The 16257-nt window shown below is 43.0% G+C and overlaps 2 protein-coding genes across 2 annotated transcripts in view; one reads left to right on the plus strand and one right to left on the minus strand.

The window, feature by feature from the left end:
- Positions 1-6352, plus strand: part of PDLIM1 (PDZ and LIM domain 1) — a 45920-nt gene extending 39568 nt beyond the window's left edge. The window contains exons 6-7 of the mRNA XM_067709943.1: positions 5250-5367; positions 5835-6352. Of these exons, the coding sequence (XP_067566044.1) occupies positions 5250-5367; positions 5835-6021 (305 nt within the window). The 3' untranslated portion in view covers positions 6022-6352. The remainder of the gene's footprint in view (positions 1-5249; positions 5368-5834) is intronic.
- Positions 6353-7501: 1149 nt separating this feature from the next.
- The window catches only part of LOC137208452 (cytochrome P450 2C18-like), a 77389-nt gene continuing 68633 nt past the window's right edge, over positions 7502-16257 (minus strand). Inside the window, 2 exon segments of the mRNA XM_067708887.1 lie at positions 7502-7962; positions 8842-9027. Of these exon segments, the coding sequence (XP_067564988.1) occupies positions 8951-9027 (77 nt within the window). The 3' untranslated portion in view covers positions 7502-7962; positions 8842-8950.

Raw genomic sequence — 16257 nt, forward strand, 5'->3', positions numbered from 1 at the left:
GAGCGACAGCTCTCGGGCTTGCCCACCTCGCAGGTGGTCATTCACAAGTGCCTCTGATTCTCGCCATCAGCCTAACTACCAGTGAGTTCTGGAGAGTTGGGTTTTGCAGCCCTTCCTGGTCTCAGCGAGGCCCAGCCCTCCATAGTCTGCACTGTCCCTTTCCACGAGGCTCACCGGAGCCCTGCCTTCTCTTGCTCTCTTCTTCTTCCCAGTGTGCCTGCCTGTGAGGAGAGTTGGTACTTCTGGGAGGGACACTTGGTTGTTCTGTTTCGGAGACCCGCTTCAGCCAGGCTCCTGAGGGGTTGGTTCTTTGCCCAGGGCGGCCAGTGAGGGTCAGAGCTGAGTGCCCTCTGGAAGAGTCACCTTCCGCCTGGAAGCCCCCAGCTGCAGAGTTGGCTTCCCAGGAGTCCTTCCTGAGCTGAAAGTTCCCTCCTGAACACACTCAGCACTCAAGCTTCCTCCCCATTTGGGTGGTTCTTTAGAGAAATTGGCAATTTACAAGCACAGGATATTAGGAAAATTCTTCTTTTATGCTAGAAGGATATTGTCCCTACCAGCAATTTCCCCCTTTTCTTGGAGTACCTGTGCAATTTGAAAGGAATGCGCCATATACTCTGTATTAAGTTCCAGTCTTAGCCCAACTGACAGATGACCTGGGGGCCAACCCTAGAGGATGATGGTTTTTCAAAACGTGAGAAACCACAACTATACTCTGAGTAAGTGGGTGCAAAACCCTTCAGTTAAGAGAGGAAAAGTCAGTCCATTCCAGCCCAAAGTAGAACATAGACAGACACTGCAGGGCTCACCTCACTGCATGCCCTCAGGTCACAGAGGTCACAGAGAAGGACTTGAAGCCCAGGATCACTGAGTTGCCCTGAGGTGGCAGCTCCCTGCTCTTCATGCTTCATCCCTTCCATCCCGTATTCTTACCTGCCAAGCCAGTGGCTTCCATTCTCAAGGCTACCTCATGGTTCTAGTTGGCAGCTGGTGCTCCAGCCATCATGCCTACTTCCAGGGACCAGGAAGGAAGAACAGGGAAAGGGCTAATTGGGGAATCCCCCTTTCAGATGAACCAGCTTTCTTTTTCCCAGAAGTCCCACATGACTATTCCACTTATATTTTGACTAAAATTTAGTCACATGGCCCCATCTAGTTGCAAAACAGTCTGAGAATTATAGTTTTTCTCGCCTGGGCTGGATATCTCCTTGCTCCAAAGAAAATAAAAATTTTGCTAAAAAGGTAAAGGGAAATAATCTTGTGGTCTCTCCCTTATCTCTTGATATGCACTTGCATTAAATTTTCACTGAATGGAACAGCATAAGTTCCAATCCAGACATCTACCACATGCAGAAGGCTCTCAAGTGAGGGAGCTCAAATACCTGTTTTCATTTGAGATGAAATGGTCAAAGCTCAGGGCAGTGGCTGGTGCATGGTGAAGGCACTCCGTGAGGGTTACTATCATTCGAGAAGGGCTGTGGTTCATGAAGCAGCACTGCACCACCAGCACTGGTGTCCAGGCTCTGCCCGAGACCCACCACGAGACCTCCAGCAAGTGGCTCCTCTCTCTAAGCCCTACTCTATCTGCACACATCCAGTGACGCTAATAATGGCTACTTCACGGGTAGTTTAAAGCCTTAAGGGAAACAGTGCGTGTCATGTGCCAGGCACAGTCAGTGAGGCCCCCGAGGGAGGTCTGGCTGCAGCAGGGCTTGGTGATAAATCTCCAGACTCAATGTGGGTCTTCTCAATTGGGGTGAAATTCAGCCTCTGGACTAGGAGAAAGGGTCCTGGGTTCCTCACACTTCCTCTTGCTCTGGATCAAATTCTAAGAATTGCAGGTAGAAGGAGGCTTTATTTTTTTTTCGCTGTGGGGACATATACCTAACACAAAATTTACCGTCTTAACCGTTTTTAAGCATATGATTCCGTGGCACCAAGGACACTCATACTGCTGTGCTGCCATCTTCACCGTCCATCCGCAGGAACTCTTCATCTTGCAAAACCGAAACTCTGCACCCATTCCTCATGGCTCCCTCTTCCCCAGCCCTTGGAAACCACCATTCTACTTTCTGTTTCCATGAATTTGACTATTCCGTGTATTTCATATGAGTGGAATATGCAGTATTTGTCCTTCTGTATCTGGCTTATTTCACTTAGCATAATGTCCTCAAGGTTCACCCATGCTGTAGCGTGTGTCAGCATTTCCCTCCTTTTTAAGGCAGAATGATATTCTGTGGTATGTATACACCACATCTTGTTTATTCATTTATCTGTCCCCAGCCATCATGGACTGAGAAACACAATGGGGACCCCAGGCTCTGAGATAAGAAAGCTGGAGGCTTGCTCAGGAAGTATCTAGGCTCATTTTGGCTGGTTCCCAGGCTTCCAGGAAAATCCTCAGATGGTCTGCAGTCGGGTCATGGAGGACCACCAGGTGCAAGGTTAAGGACCATGAATTTGATCCTATAGGTAGTGTAGTCACAGAGGGTTGTTGAGCATGGAAGTGGATAGTAAAAAGGCTGTACTTTACTCCATTCATTTTCACTTTCTTCCCAAAAGCTTTGAGATGCAAGATTCATTGGAAGGAGAGATATTTGAAAATTTTTGTAGTAGCCCACAGTCTGAAGGGAGCTATTTCTACTGTAAGCTAGTGGAGAGGGAAGGAAGAAGGGAAATTTCTTTTGCATTTGCAGTGTTGGCTGAATAGGTGAGAGAAGAAAATGGAGCCAGCAGGTGGCGCGCTGCAGCGAGGCGGGCTTTATCTGGGATCCCAGCAGAGAGCAGTGTCACAGTCCAGGGCTTGCTGTTCTTTTTTTTTTTTTTTTAATTGTAGTATATATAGTTGATGTACAATATTACTAAGTTTCAGGTGTACAACATAGTGATTTAATAGATTCTTTGTTTCAAGTTATTGTAAAATATGGGCTATATTTGCTGTGCTTTACAGTATATCCTTGTAGCTTATGATTTTGTACACGGTAGTTTGTACCTCTTAATCCCCTACCCTTATCTTGCCCCGCCCTTCTCTTTCCCCACTGGTAACCACTAGTTTGTGCTCCATATTTGTGAGTCCCTTTCTGTTTTGTTCTATTCATTTTTTTGTTTTTTTTTTTGCCGTACGCGGGCCTCTCACTGTTGCGGCCTCTCCCGCCGCGGAGCACAGGCTCTGGACGCGCAGGCTCAGCGGCCATGGCTCACGGGCCCAGCCGCTCCGCAGCATGTGGGATCTTCCCGGACCGGGGCACGAACCTGTGTCCCCTGCATCGGCAGGCGGACTCCCAACCACTGCGCCACCAGGGAAGTCCCTGTTTGTTTTATTTTTTAGATTCCACATGTAAGTGATAACATAGAGCATTTGTCTTTCTCTGCCTGACTTACTTGACTAAGCATCCTCCCCTCCAGGTCCATCCGTGCTGTTGCACATGGCCAGATTTCCTATGGCAGAGGGCAGCAGCTCAGTGGCGTTAGGGCCAAGCCACACAAGTGCACTTCGTGCTTCTAACCAAACAGGGCTCACATCTGCCCACACTCCAATGGCCAAAGCAAGTCTTGTGGCCAAACCCAAAGTCGATGGGATGGGGGAGTATACGCCACCAAGAGCAAGTTTTCCTCAGCCTTAGTGCTGTTGACACTTTGGGCCAGATAAGCCCCTGTAGTGGGCTGTCCTGTGCGTTTTAGGCCACACAGCAGCATCCCTGGCCTCTACCCTAGATGCCAACAGCACTCCCTTGCAATGGAGACAACCAAAACTAGGGAACAAGATCGCCACCAGCAGAGAAGCACTGACCTACTGGGAAGTATGGGAGGGTACGGATAACTGCAGATAAAATATACAGTCTACCACGCCTAGCCAACTCTAAATGCCCCTTATGTCACACACAGTCTCAATTTTGGGTTCAGAAGCGCCAGCCAGCATATGGGGACTCGGTTTTGAAAAGGACAAGCGAGCTAGGGCCCGCATTTATCAGCCCCAGCATTGCCCAGCATGGCTGCAGATATGGGATGACCCTCTCCTCGCCCCCTCACCTGACACAAAAAGCCATTTGTCGCTCTTATTCAGTGGTTCTCAAAGTGTGGTTCCTGGACCAGCAGCAGCAGCGCCTGAGAACTTGTTAAAAATGCAAATTCTTGGGCCCTACCTCAGGCCTGCTTAACCAGAAACTCTGGGAGTGGGCCCAGCAATCTGGGTTTTAATGAGCCTGCCAGGTGACTCTGATGCACAACAGCATTTGAGAACAGCTGTTTTAGTCTAAAGAAGTGGATTTTAACCTGGAGTATAGAACAGGATATCCTGGGGCCCCTGCACCTGGAGATGCTCCTTCAGTAGGTCTGGGGTGGAGCCTGGTCTGTGAATTTTATGAAATCTCTCCTGGTGCCCAGGATGCTCAGAGATGCCCATTCAGAACCATCAGTGTAGAGACATCTCCAGCTTCCTGAGCCAAAGCATGCTGGACTAAGAGAGGGACCATCATGCATTTGTCACAGCATTTCATCATCTATTTCTTGTGTATTTATTGAGCCTCTATTATAGCTGACAAACCTAACAATGTTTGCTAGGCCACATCACAGTAAAAAAAAATGTGATGTGGAAACACAGCCAGCCAAATATATAGCAATAACAGTGCTTTCAGTAGCCTACCATTATTAATAGCTACCATTACACAGGGCTCTACACAGGTGATGAACTGGGCTGTAGGCAGTTCAGCACCCAGCAACTTAGGAGCTTTGCCTTGTACACACAAAGCTGACTGCAGGAAGGCTGCCGCTGACTCTGCCCTGTAGCGGGTGGTTTTTATCTGGCTGCTTGTAGCACACTCTATGATTTTGTTCTCTTTGTAATGTGGGTTTCTTTTGGCATCTGACTACACTGCCTTTCGATTTTCAGACATTTTTATTTTTTCTATATAAAGCATTTTTAATTTTTAAGTCCCATATCAGTGTTTGCATGTATTTAATCAGCATGTAATGTAATTTGTGTTTTGAGGGCTGACCATGTGCCAGGGAGGGCTTTATGTGTCTTTTTTAATCTTTTTGTCCCACTGTGAGGGGGAAATGATCTCCTGTTTTATAGAAGAGGAAACTGCAGACCAGAGAAGTAACTTGCCCAGGATCACAGAGCAGAGTCAAGTCTGTTTGACTCCAGTGCCCATGACCTTGCTGGAACATACATATAAGTGAATCTGAAAGAGCTAAATGATACTTACGCAATCCTACACTTCCGGCCAACCCAAGTGTTTTCCTCCTTTTAGGGGATCCCAACAAGCCCTCAGGATTCAGAAGTGTTAAGGCTCCAGTCACCAAAGTGGCTGCATCGATTGGAAACGCCCAGAAGCTGCCCATATGTGACAAGTGTGGCACCGGCATTGTGTGAGTATCTGCCTTCCAGGGCATCAGAGGCCCTGCAGGTTGGGTAAACCATGAAAATGTGGAAAGCGCTGGATGTTGCGCATTTTGGGTGTGATGGAGAAAAAAAATCCTGCCTGGAAAATGGAGCAGAGAGGCCAGGTAGGTCCTGTGTCCCAGAGCCAGGTGGTGAAAGCTTTCCTTGGCTGTAGAACCCTTAGGGTATGAACATGTACAACCAGAAAAAGCAGGGCTGCTCTGTTGAAGTGGGAAGGACTTCCCGAAGGCTTCAAGGGTAACGTCTTTGGACCCCAGGCATGAGAAGCCCCTTTATGACTGGAGGCCAGTTAGGAGGCTCTGATCTGCCAGATGGGCCCCTTGGGAGGAAGCCCTGATCTGCCACATGGGACCCTTGGGAGGAGCCCCCAAGCCTGGTGCCCCCTTCAGGTGCTTCTCACTAAAGGAGCCCCTCTCCTCCCTCCCTCCTGCAGCGGCGTGTTTGTGAAGCTGCGGGACCGTCACCGCCACCCTGAGTGTTACGTGTGCACCGACTGTGGCACGAACCTGAAACAGAAGGGCCATTTCTTTGTGGAGGATCAGATCTACTGTGAAAAGCACGCCCGGGAGCGGGTCACTCCACCCGAGGGCTACGATGTGATCACTGTGTTCCCCAAGTGAGCCGGCAGCTCAGCACCGAACGCTGGTCTCCCAACGAGCCCCTGCTGCATCTTGTCCTCTGAAAGCTCTGTCTTCTCTTATCTAGAAAGTTCTCGCTTACTTTGGTTTTATCCCTGCTCGTCAGCTAACTGTCTCACGCTGGCTGTGTGACGCCCGCTTTTATCATTAACGGAAGATGGTTTTGTTCAGTGTCCCCTTACCAGCATCACTGTGTCTTCTCTTCTCCTCCATTCATCTCTGCTGCAAATGGACACCAGCCAAACTTGAACCAAACCAAATTTAATATGTCTGACAATGATTTCCTTTCACCCAATAAATTAATAGACTTCAAGGCAGTGTGGTGTCTCTTTCATGTAACCATGTATCCTATTTCCTGTCTCAAGCCACACGAGATTTCTGAGGGCTCTCCTCTTGTTTGGGGGTTCCCATACCTCTGAGATTTGCAGGCCTTCTCCTCCAAGTGTGAGAAAACTGGCATCTGAAAACAGTCTTTTTTTTTTTTTCCTGCCCCCCCATGTGGCAAATGGGACCTTAAGTTCCCTGAGCAGGGATTGAACCCGGGCCCTTGGCAGTGAGAGCTCGCAGTCCTAACCACTGGACCACCAGGCAATTCCCAACAGCCATGTTCTTACATTTCTTTGAAGATTGGTCCAAATCATCTTTCTCTGATGCTAATGTAAGATAGTTATGTTGTGATGAAATGTTTTCTTTACATCTGGCTGTTTGGGGACTTAGAGGAAATGAATGCTTTCCAAATAATAGATGGTGAGCTTTTTACCAGGCTGGTTTGCTGCCATCACAACCCCTCTCCTTTGTGAAGGGAAGCAAACTCAGGACCGTGGCCAGCAGTCCTAAACCTGCAGGTTGCTCAGGGAAGTGGCAAATGCATTCTCCTCCAGGAAGAGACCCGGAACCCTGGCCGTTAAGGGGCCTTGAGTCAGAGATCTTAGGTTACTGTAGGTCATCTTTTGGTGACCAACCACTAAAGGAGTCATTTGCTCAAACAGTAGCACCCCTGTTGCTCTAGAGACTGATTTGTTAAGAGAGACAGACAGGTCATTCCACCAGCCCTTCTTCCTCTGAAACAGCAAATCATCTACGCTTAAGTAGTATTCATCACCGCAGGCAATAGCTGATGTCCTTTACTGATGAAGGGACTAGCTTTCTAATAGTAAGGATTCTAGTTAGATGGTAGTGCTGGGATTTCACTTGGCAGATCTCTGAAACTTGGACACACTGCAGACAGTTTAGACACAAGCAGTTCTAATCTATAAGACAGAAACTTCCAGGCAGAAAATTACTTCATGTTAAAGCTCTTGATTTTTCTTTCTATCTTTTCCTTCCTTCCTTCCTTTCTCTTTCTATTAATCCTTATTTTAAACTCTTTCTAAGTTTGTAAAAGGCAAGGTGGCTGAAACTTTGTAATTTGGGCAAATCAAGATAAAATGAAAGCTCTCTGAACCACAGCAAGTTTGATGCATTTACAAATACAGTAACAACTGTGACCTGGGTTTATTGACTGAGGGGGATGAATGGGTAATATACATTCTTAGAACTTTCTCCAGTCCCTTTCCTCAGATAATGTGCCAAATGTCCGATGCTTTTCTTGTTCAACGACAGTATTACTTCTTAGGAGTGGATCTTACGTACAGGGTGCCTCCCTTCCGGTGGAGGCCAGATACTGGGAGTGTCAAGTGACCACTATGGCTGTTTTCCGTGGCCTCCAAGGCTAATTTGTTTCCCGACAAAATGAAACAGGATGTCAGCATTACTGTCCTCAGTGCAAGTTGTGTCTTGTGGCTAAGAACTCCTCTTTTCCTCCAGCCTTTAGTTTACATTGATAGAGTTACTTCCTGCCAAGAGCAATTTAAGATTTGACCTATTTCTTGTCCTTCTTGCCTACCATGTTCATCTGATTTTATTTCTTCTGTCACGATTACTCTAAAATGAAGACAAAATGGAAGAAATGTATTGGAATATCTCTGATCTGACTTGCATCATCCTTTAATTACTAAGCTTTTGGACAACTTCCTGGAGAGGAAAAACAGTCACAGACTTTGATGAAGTGATTCCCTCTGACTTGGAACGCTCTTCTTCCAGTCCCCCCCCCGGTACGCAGGCCTCTCACTGTTGTGGCCTCTCCCGTTGCGGAGCACAGGCTCCGGACGCGCAGACTCAGCGGCCATGGCTCACGGGCCCAACCGCTCCGCAGCATGTGGGATCTTCCCGGACCGGGGCATGAACCCGTGTCCCCTGCATAGGCAGGCAGACTCTCAACCACTGCGCCACCAGGGAAGCCCCCAGTTCTTGATTTAGTAAACATCAGTGGTCTTTCAGGATGAAGCCCCAGCGTCCCTCCTCTAGACAGTCTTCTCTGCTGGCCCACCAGGCCTAGGATCTGTTGTGCTCCTGTATCCAGGGCACACCTCCTGGGCACACATCACATGAGACACTAACCATAGTCTCCTGAAAGGAATGAAGCCCCCATAAGAGCTATTCCTCTATCTGTATCAGCTTCGTCTACTCGGCCCTGAGCAGGGAGATAGTCCACAAATGTCTGGTGAATGAATCTGTAAATGGATGCTTCATCATTGTCCAAAGAAGTACAATGAAAGCCACACATGTAATTTAAAACTTTCTAATAGCCACATGGAAAAAGAAAAAGGTAAAATCAATAAATCAATTTTAACAATATATTGTATTTAGTGCCATATACCCAAAGTGTTATCATTTTAATCTATGCCACTAGCCACGTGTCAAATTCTCAATAGGCATGTGTAGCTACTGGCTACCTTACTGGACCATACAACCTGCACCTACCTTAAAACAAGACATCTTGGATTTCTGCTTCGCTTCTAGATACCATGTTCTTTTCCCTTGTTCCCATGTGTCCACCAAATCTCTTCTAATTGCCTTGTACTCTGGCTTCTCAATTCTGCCCGTCCTCCAGCAGGACAGCTATTTTGAAAGCATCCCGATGATTTCTCCAGCCAAAACCTATGTTGACTTAAAGAAAAATGCGCAACATGAGAATTGTGAGTTTGAGTTTGATTCGGGGTCTTACTGAGGACTCCCGCCCGGGAGACAGCCACTCTAGCGCTGAGGAACTGCTCTGAAGAGGTGGGCGAGGAGCCAGGATACACATGACTTTTTTTTGGCTGGGAAATACGTGTAGTCAGGCATGCATCTTGGTAAAAGATCACTGCTAATCACAAAGAACAGACGTCTCAAGTTAATGATTTTAGGTTTTTCTATGTATGGGAAGATGCAAGAATCTGGGTTCCTTGAAATTCTTCCTGAGATATGCATCTAATTATCTAGGGTCCTGTTTATCCAAAGCAGAGTGCCTCATCCTGTTTTTCATGAATTCACCTCAGGTGCACTGTTGGTGGCTGACTTCAGTGGGCTGTGATTTAACCCACTTGTGTAACTGGGTGATGACTGATGCTTGTGGTTCTTTGTTGTTCACTTCCCACTTTTGGTCATAAATTTGACCAAGGTTTGGGAGGGATTTCATGACCAATTTGTCCCATGGAGCTGGGAAGACTCATTCCTAGGTCAGGTGAGGATTTCGTTGATAGGCTATTCGTGTGCTATTCTGAATTAGGCCTTGTTATCCTAAAAAGTCTCTGGATCATCTATCTTACTAGCTTATTATGATCCAGGAAGTGTTTCTCCCTTATTGCTTTTTCCCATATTTAGAGTTACACTATTACAATTAATTTTATGGAGAACTATATATACGTGACCAATTGCCTCAAGACATTTAGCCATCGTTAATATCGTCAGAGACCTGGTTACACATTGGGTAATACAAGAAACAACAATCTTATAAAATATGGTATGAATAATAGCACTAATAGCATTAGTACGGCTATAGTACAGCAATGAGAGACACAAAGCATAAACAGTTAAAAAACAACGAAGAACAAATTAGAACAATGATTAGTATAACTGGTTGCAGTCTGGATCACAATACACCACCAAATCCAGAGGGAAGCCAGCTGAAAAAGCCAAATTCTGGATGGATCAGGTAGAGAGAAAAAGATAAATGCTTCATCTTTGTTTACATAGGTATACTTTAGTCAGGAGGAAGTAAAAAGAGGAAAGGAAGGAAGGGAGGAAGGAAGGGAGGGAGGGAGGAAGGAAGGAAGGAAAAGGAAAGGAAAGAAAGACAGGAAGAAAGAAAAGGAAAGAAAAGGGAAAGAAAGAAAGAAGGAGAACAGGAAGGAAGGAAGAAAGAAAAGAAAGAAAGAGATTCCACCAAAGAAGAAAAACTTAAATTGATAATTAATTTTGCAACAGCAAAAATGGAAACTGGACCTCAATGGAAAGGTAGCTTTAATGTGCTAAAAGGATATAATAACAAACCTAAGAATTGTATACAAGCAAAAATATCTTTTGAAAGAAGTGAAAACATTTACAGAAAAACAGCAACAGATTTGTCATTAGCATAATGAACTAAAGGGTAATAGTAAAAATATTTTTTAAGAAGAAGGGGGGAAATCCCAGATAAAAGAGTGGAGAAGCAGGAACAAAATTAAATATGTGGGTAACTCCAAATAAATAAAAAATGTATAAAACAGTGATAATATGTGATAGAATTTAAATATTTGTGTATATTATACATAGTCATAGTTAGCAGGTTTCCTCATATCTGGAAAACAAATATTAAAAGCCAGTACTATTTCAGACAAAAAGTCATAAAACTTATAAATCATATTCATCAGTTCATTCGGTCCCATGTAATTAATTCTTATTGATCTTGATCTCTTGTTAGAAGTTTATGAAGCCATCAGGTTTTCTGTTAGAATTCTGTTAATTTCTTACCCAGTTCGGTGGTATGATCTAAAAGTTATCAGAAACCTGTTTCTAAAAAGTCCTTTCTATGAACCGTCTTGAAGATCTTCATTTTTGTAAAAGCATCAGAGTAATATAAATGTCAAAGACTTTAAATGGCATGGTTAAAGACCTGATTACAATGCAATTGACAAAGAAACTTGGTTATTTATGCAACATATAACATCTTAAGTAAAATTATGACATAACATTATACCAGGACATATCCAATTTTAGGAATTTCACATAATTTCTAGAACATTTATAACATTTACCCATATAACCTAAGAAAGTTTATCATTACTCATTTGACAATGCTTCCCATGTAATTCAACATACCAAAAAAGCCTAATTAATCTCTCTCTTTGAGATGTTTCAGAGAACTTCTAAAGTATCCCAAATTTAGCTAGAGGTCAAAAGAACTTCATTTAGAATTTGATTTAGGGAAGTTTGTCAAAGATATCAGCAGATTTTAAAACACTTGGTCAGATAGGATAGTAGGTCACTATGAAACAATACTTATTTACTCAACCAATGAGACAAAAAGATTTCAAAGGCAAATACAGAAAGTTGCAACAGATTACTTAAAAGGTTAGAGAAACTTTACAATCTGTTATCAAAAGTTGATCAATATTCCAAGAAAACTTTGCCCTCTTAACAGAAAAACAAATCCTACTTTTACACCACCTTGCTTTTACTATTAAAACTCATTCACTTTTTCAGTCTTAGCCAGTCCTGACCACCCACAAAATTCCTTTCTAAAGATTTCTGTTTTTCTCACAAACCTTCTACAACTTTCTATTTCCATATTAGTTCATTCCTTATTTTCTTTTCCATTTAGAAATAACCAGGGACTTCCCTGGTGGTCCAGAGGTTAAGACTCTGCCCTCCCAATGCAGGGGGCCTGGGTTCGATCCCTGGTCAGGGAACTAGATCCTGCATGCATGCTGAAACTAAGAGACCACACGCCACAACTAAAGATTCTGAATGCCACAAGGAAGATCCAGCACACAGCAATGAAGATCTGGCATGCCGCAACGAAGACCCCGCTCAGCCAAAACAAAAAAAGAAAGAAAGAACCAGCTTCAGGGCAAACTCACTTTCTTTTCCCTTAACAAAATGTATTTCCATTCTTCGTATCCTTAAAAAAAAAAAAGTTCCTTGCATAAGATGTTTTCCTTATTAATTTTAGTAGTTTAAATTACATATACTAATCAGAATTGTTAACCTTGTAAACAGAGAATGTTGCCCACCATTCCAATTCTACAAAGATCAAGTCATTAGCCACTGCCGTTGCTGACCTACAAGTACACCCTGAAAGGAATTCGGGATTAAGCATTCTGTGTTTTGGATATATGGGCCCCTAGTCAAGGTGCATATCTAAGGAAGAATTTTAAGGACCCCAGAGTCTTGCATTTTCCATATATAAGCACTAAAATCATGAACTCAATTTCTTTTTTTATCAGCAGTAATTCTTTTTTCACAAAAATATATGTTTGACTACATGTATTTCCCAGCCAAAAACTTCATATATATATTGGCTCCTCTTTTACCTCTTTGGAGGGGTTCCTCAGAGCTATCTGAGAGGCTGTCTGCCAGGCTATAGTCTTCAGTAAGACACTCAATAATGCTCAGCTCATGGCTCTTACATTGTGAGGGTTTTTTTTTTCAGTCAAAAACCTTTAAAAACCTTAATTTCTAGTGAAATCTAGAAAGAGGAAGGAAGAAGCAATTATGAACTATCTTTTACATTACCTTTCTGTAGAATGGTAAACATAAATGCTATTCATTATTTCTAAAAACTCATGCCCCTTCTCAGAAAATTTTTCAGTGCAGCATCAAACATATTTATTTTTTAAATAAATTTATCTATCTATCTATCTATCTATCTAGATATCTATCTAGATATCTATCTTTGGCTGCGTTGGGTCTTTTGTTGTTGCTCATGGGCTTTCTCTAGTTGTGGCGAGCGAGGGCTACTCTTCATTGCAATGCGTGGGCTTCTCATTGTGGTGGCTTCTCTTGTTGCAGAGCACAGGCTCTAGGTGCGCAGGCTTCAGTAGTTGTGGCACACCGGCTCAGTAGTTGTGGCTCGCGGGCTCTAGAGCACAGGCTCAGTAGCTGTGGCACACGGGCTTAGTTGCTCCGCGGCATGTGGGATCTTCCCGGACCAGGGCTCGAACCTGTAATCTCCACACCTGTAATGTGTGCGCTGAGTCATGGACTCCCCTTCCTTTATTCTATGGGGTCTTATTCCTTGCTTTGAGTCTGATACCAACATGATAAGGACGGAGCCTTCTTTCAAGAACTCATATAACGGGGCTTCCCTGGTGGTGCAGTGGTTGAGAGCCCGCCTGCCGATGCAGGGGACACGGGTTCGTGCCCCGATCCAGGAAGATCCCACATGCCGCGGAGCAGCTGGGCCCGTGAGCCATGGCCGCTGAGCCTGCACGTCCGGAGCCTGTGCTCCACAACTGGAGAGGCCACAACAGTGAGAGCCCCGCGTACCACAAAAAAAAAACAAAAACAAAAACACAAAACAAAACAAAACACAGAAGGGATGATAAAAATGGAAAAAATTATCATTTTGCAACAATTCAGCTTAGGACCATCAATAAATGCTAACGCTGTTGGGTGAACGCTTTGGGTGTAGGATATTCACAAGGTCTTAAAGTACCATGCCATAAATTTTTATTAATTATGTATTAGATAATGGAACCTCTGCAATGTAGACATCTGGGAGATACCACTTTATTTAGTGAGAAGGTTGACATAACCAATAATGGGGTAAGTGATATTATGTGCCCTCACCTCCCCAATGAGATTCAGTGGGACATGCATATTACCTATGTAGTTCTCTCACCAAAATCATAACTGGAATCTAATATCTAGAAAACAATCAAACATTTTACACGACTACTAGCCTGGACTCCAAAAAGGTAAATGTACTGAAAAGAAATAAAGAAACAAAGAGAACTGTTCTTGATTACAGGAGACCAAAGGGAAAAGATAACCAAATGATATGCTTGTTCCTTCACTGGAGACTGAATTGCAAAGAGAAAAGGCTATAAAAGATATTCTAGGAAAGTTGGAAAAATTTAAATATAGGTTGTGTATTAGACGATATTGTATCAACAGTAACTCCTGAGCACAAATATTATTACTGTTATGAATGAGAAAATCTTTGTTCTTGGGACATACATATGATGAACTGAGGGACAGACATAGATTTCAACACACTTTCATACACACACATTTAAAATATATACATTTTTGAAAGTTATTTAGATTTAAATTTTTTAAAGATCTTTTTTGATGTGGACAATTTTTAAAGTCTTTATTGAATTTGTTACAATATTGCTTCTGTTTTATGTTTTGGATTTTTGGCTGTGAGGCATGTGGGATCTTAGCTCCCCAACCAGGGACTGAACCTGCATCCCCTGCACTGAAAGGTGACGTCTTAACCACTGGACCGCCAGGGAAGTCCCTAGATTTACATTTTTTAAAATACAAAACTGGGGGAAAATTCCATCCCCTAGTTCTATCAGATAAAAGGTATAATTTTGTTTTCAAAATTATTCCCTTATATATATATATATTTAATTTTATTTTTTTATACAGCAGGTTCTTATTAGTTATCCATATTATACATATTAGTGTATACATGTCAATCCCAATCTCCCAATTCATCCCCCCCACCCCTCCCACCCCCCGCTTTCCCGCCTTGGTGTCCGTACGTTTGTTCTTTACAACTGTGTCTCTATTTCTGCCGGTTCATCTGTACCATTTTTCTAGATTCCACATATATGTGTTAATATACGATATTTGTTTTTCTCTTTCTGACTTACTTCACTCTGTATGACAGTCTCTAGGTCCATCCACGTCTCTGCAAATGACCCAATTTCGTTCCTTTTTATGGCTGAGTAATGTTCCATTGTATGTATGTACCACATCTTCATTATCCGTTCGTCTGTCAACACGCATTTAGGTTGCTTCCATGACCTGGCTATTGCAAACAGTGCTGCAATGAACACTGGGGTGCATGTCTCTTTTTGAATTACGGTTTTCTCTAGGTATATGCCCAGTAGTGGGATTGCTGGGTCATATGGTAATTCTATTTTTAGTTTTTTAAGGAACCTCCATACTGTTCTCCATAGTGGCTGTATCAATTTACATTCCCACCAACAGTGCAAGAGGGTTCCCTTTTCTCCACACCCTCTCCACCATTTGTTGTTTGTAGATTTTCTGATGATGCTCATTCTAACTGCTATGAGGTGATACCTCATTGTAGTTTTGATTTGCATTTCTGTAATAATTAGTGATGTTGAGAAGCTTTTCATGTGTCTCTTGGCCATCTGTGTGTCTTCCTTGGAGAAATGTCCATTTAGATCTTCTGCCCATTTTTAATTGGGTTGTTTGTTTTTTTAATATTGAGCTGCATCAGATGTTTATATACTTTGGAGATTAATCCTTTGTTGATTCGTTTGTAAATATTTTCTCCCATTCTGAGGATTGTCTTTTCATCTTGTTTATAGTTTCCTTTGCTGTGCAAAAGCTTTTAAGTTTCATTAGGTCCCATTTGTTTATTTTTGTTTTTATTTCCATTAGTCTAGGAGGTGGGTCAAAAAACATCTTGCTGTGATTTATGTCAAAGAGTGTTCTTCCTAGGTTTTCCTCTAAGAGTTTTATACTGTCCAGCCTTACATTTGGTCTTTAATCCATTTTGAGTTTATTTTTTGTATGGTGTCAGGGAGTGTTCTAATTTCATTCTTTTACATGTAGCTGTCCAGTTTTCCCAGCACCACTTACTGAAGAGACTGTCTTTTCTCCGTTGTAGATCCTTGCCTCCTTTGTCATAGATTAGTTGACCATAGGTGCGTGGGTTTATCTCTGGGCATTCTATACTGTTCCATTGATCTATTTTTCTGTTTTTGTGCCAGTACCATACTGTCTTGATTACTGTAGCTTTGTAGTATAGTCTGAAGTCTGGAAACCTGATTCCTCCAGCTCCGTTTTTCTTTCTCAAGATTGCTTTGGCTATTTGGGGTCTTTTGTGTCTCCATACAAACTGTAAAATTTCTTGTTCTAGTTCTGTGAAAAATGCCATTGGTAATTTGATAGGGATTGCATTGAATCTGTAGGTTGAGTTGGGTAGTATAGTCATTTTCAGTGTTGATTCTTCCAATCCAAGAACATGGTATATCTTTCCATCTGTTTGCATCATCTTTGATTTCTTTCATCAGAGTCATAGTTTTCTGCATACAGGTCTTTTGCTTCCTTAGGTAGGTTTATTCCTAGGTATTTTGTTCTTTTTGTTGCAATGGTAAATGGGAGTGTTTCCTTAATTTCTCTTTCTGAATTTTCGTTGTTGGTGTATAGGAATGCAAGATATTTCTG

Source organism: Pseudorca crassidens, chromosome 16, assembly GCF_039906515.1.
Source record: "Pseudorca crassidens isolate mPseCra1 chromosome 16, mPseCra1.hap1, whole genome shotgun sequence".
Classification (NCBI taxonomy): Eukaryota; Metazoa; Chordata; class Mammalia; order Artiodactyla; family Delphinidae; genus Pseudorca; species Pseudorca crassidens.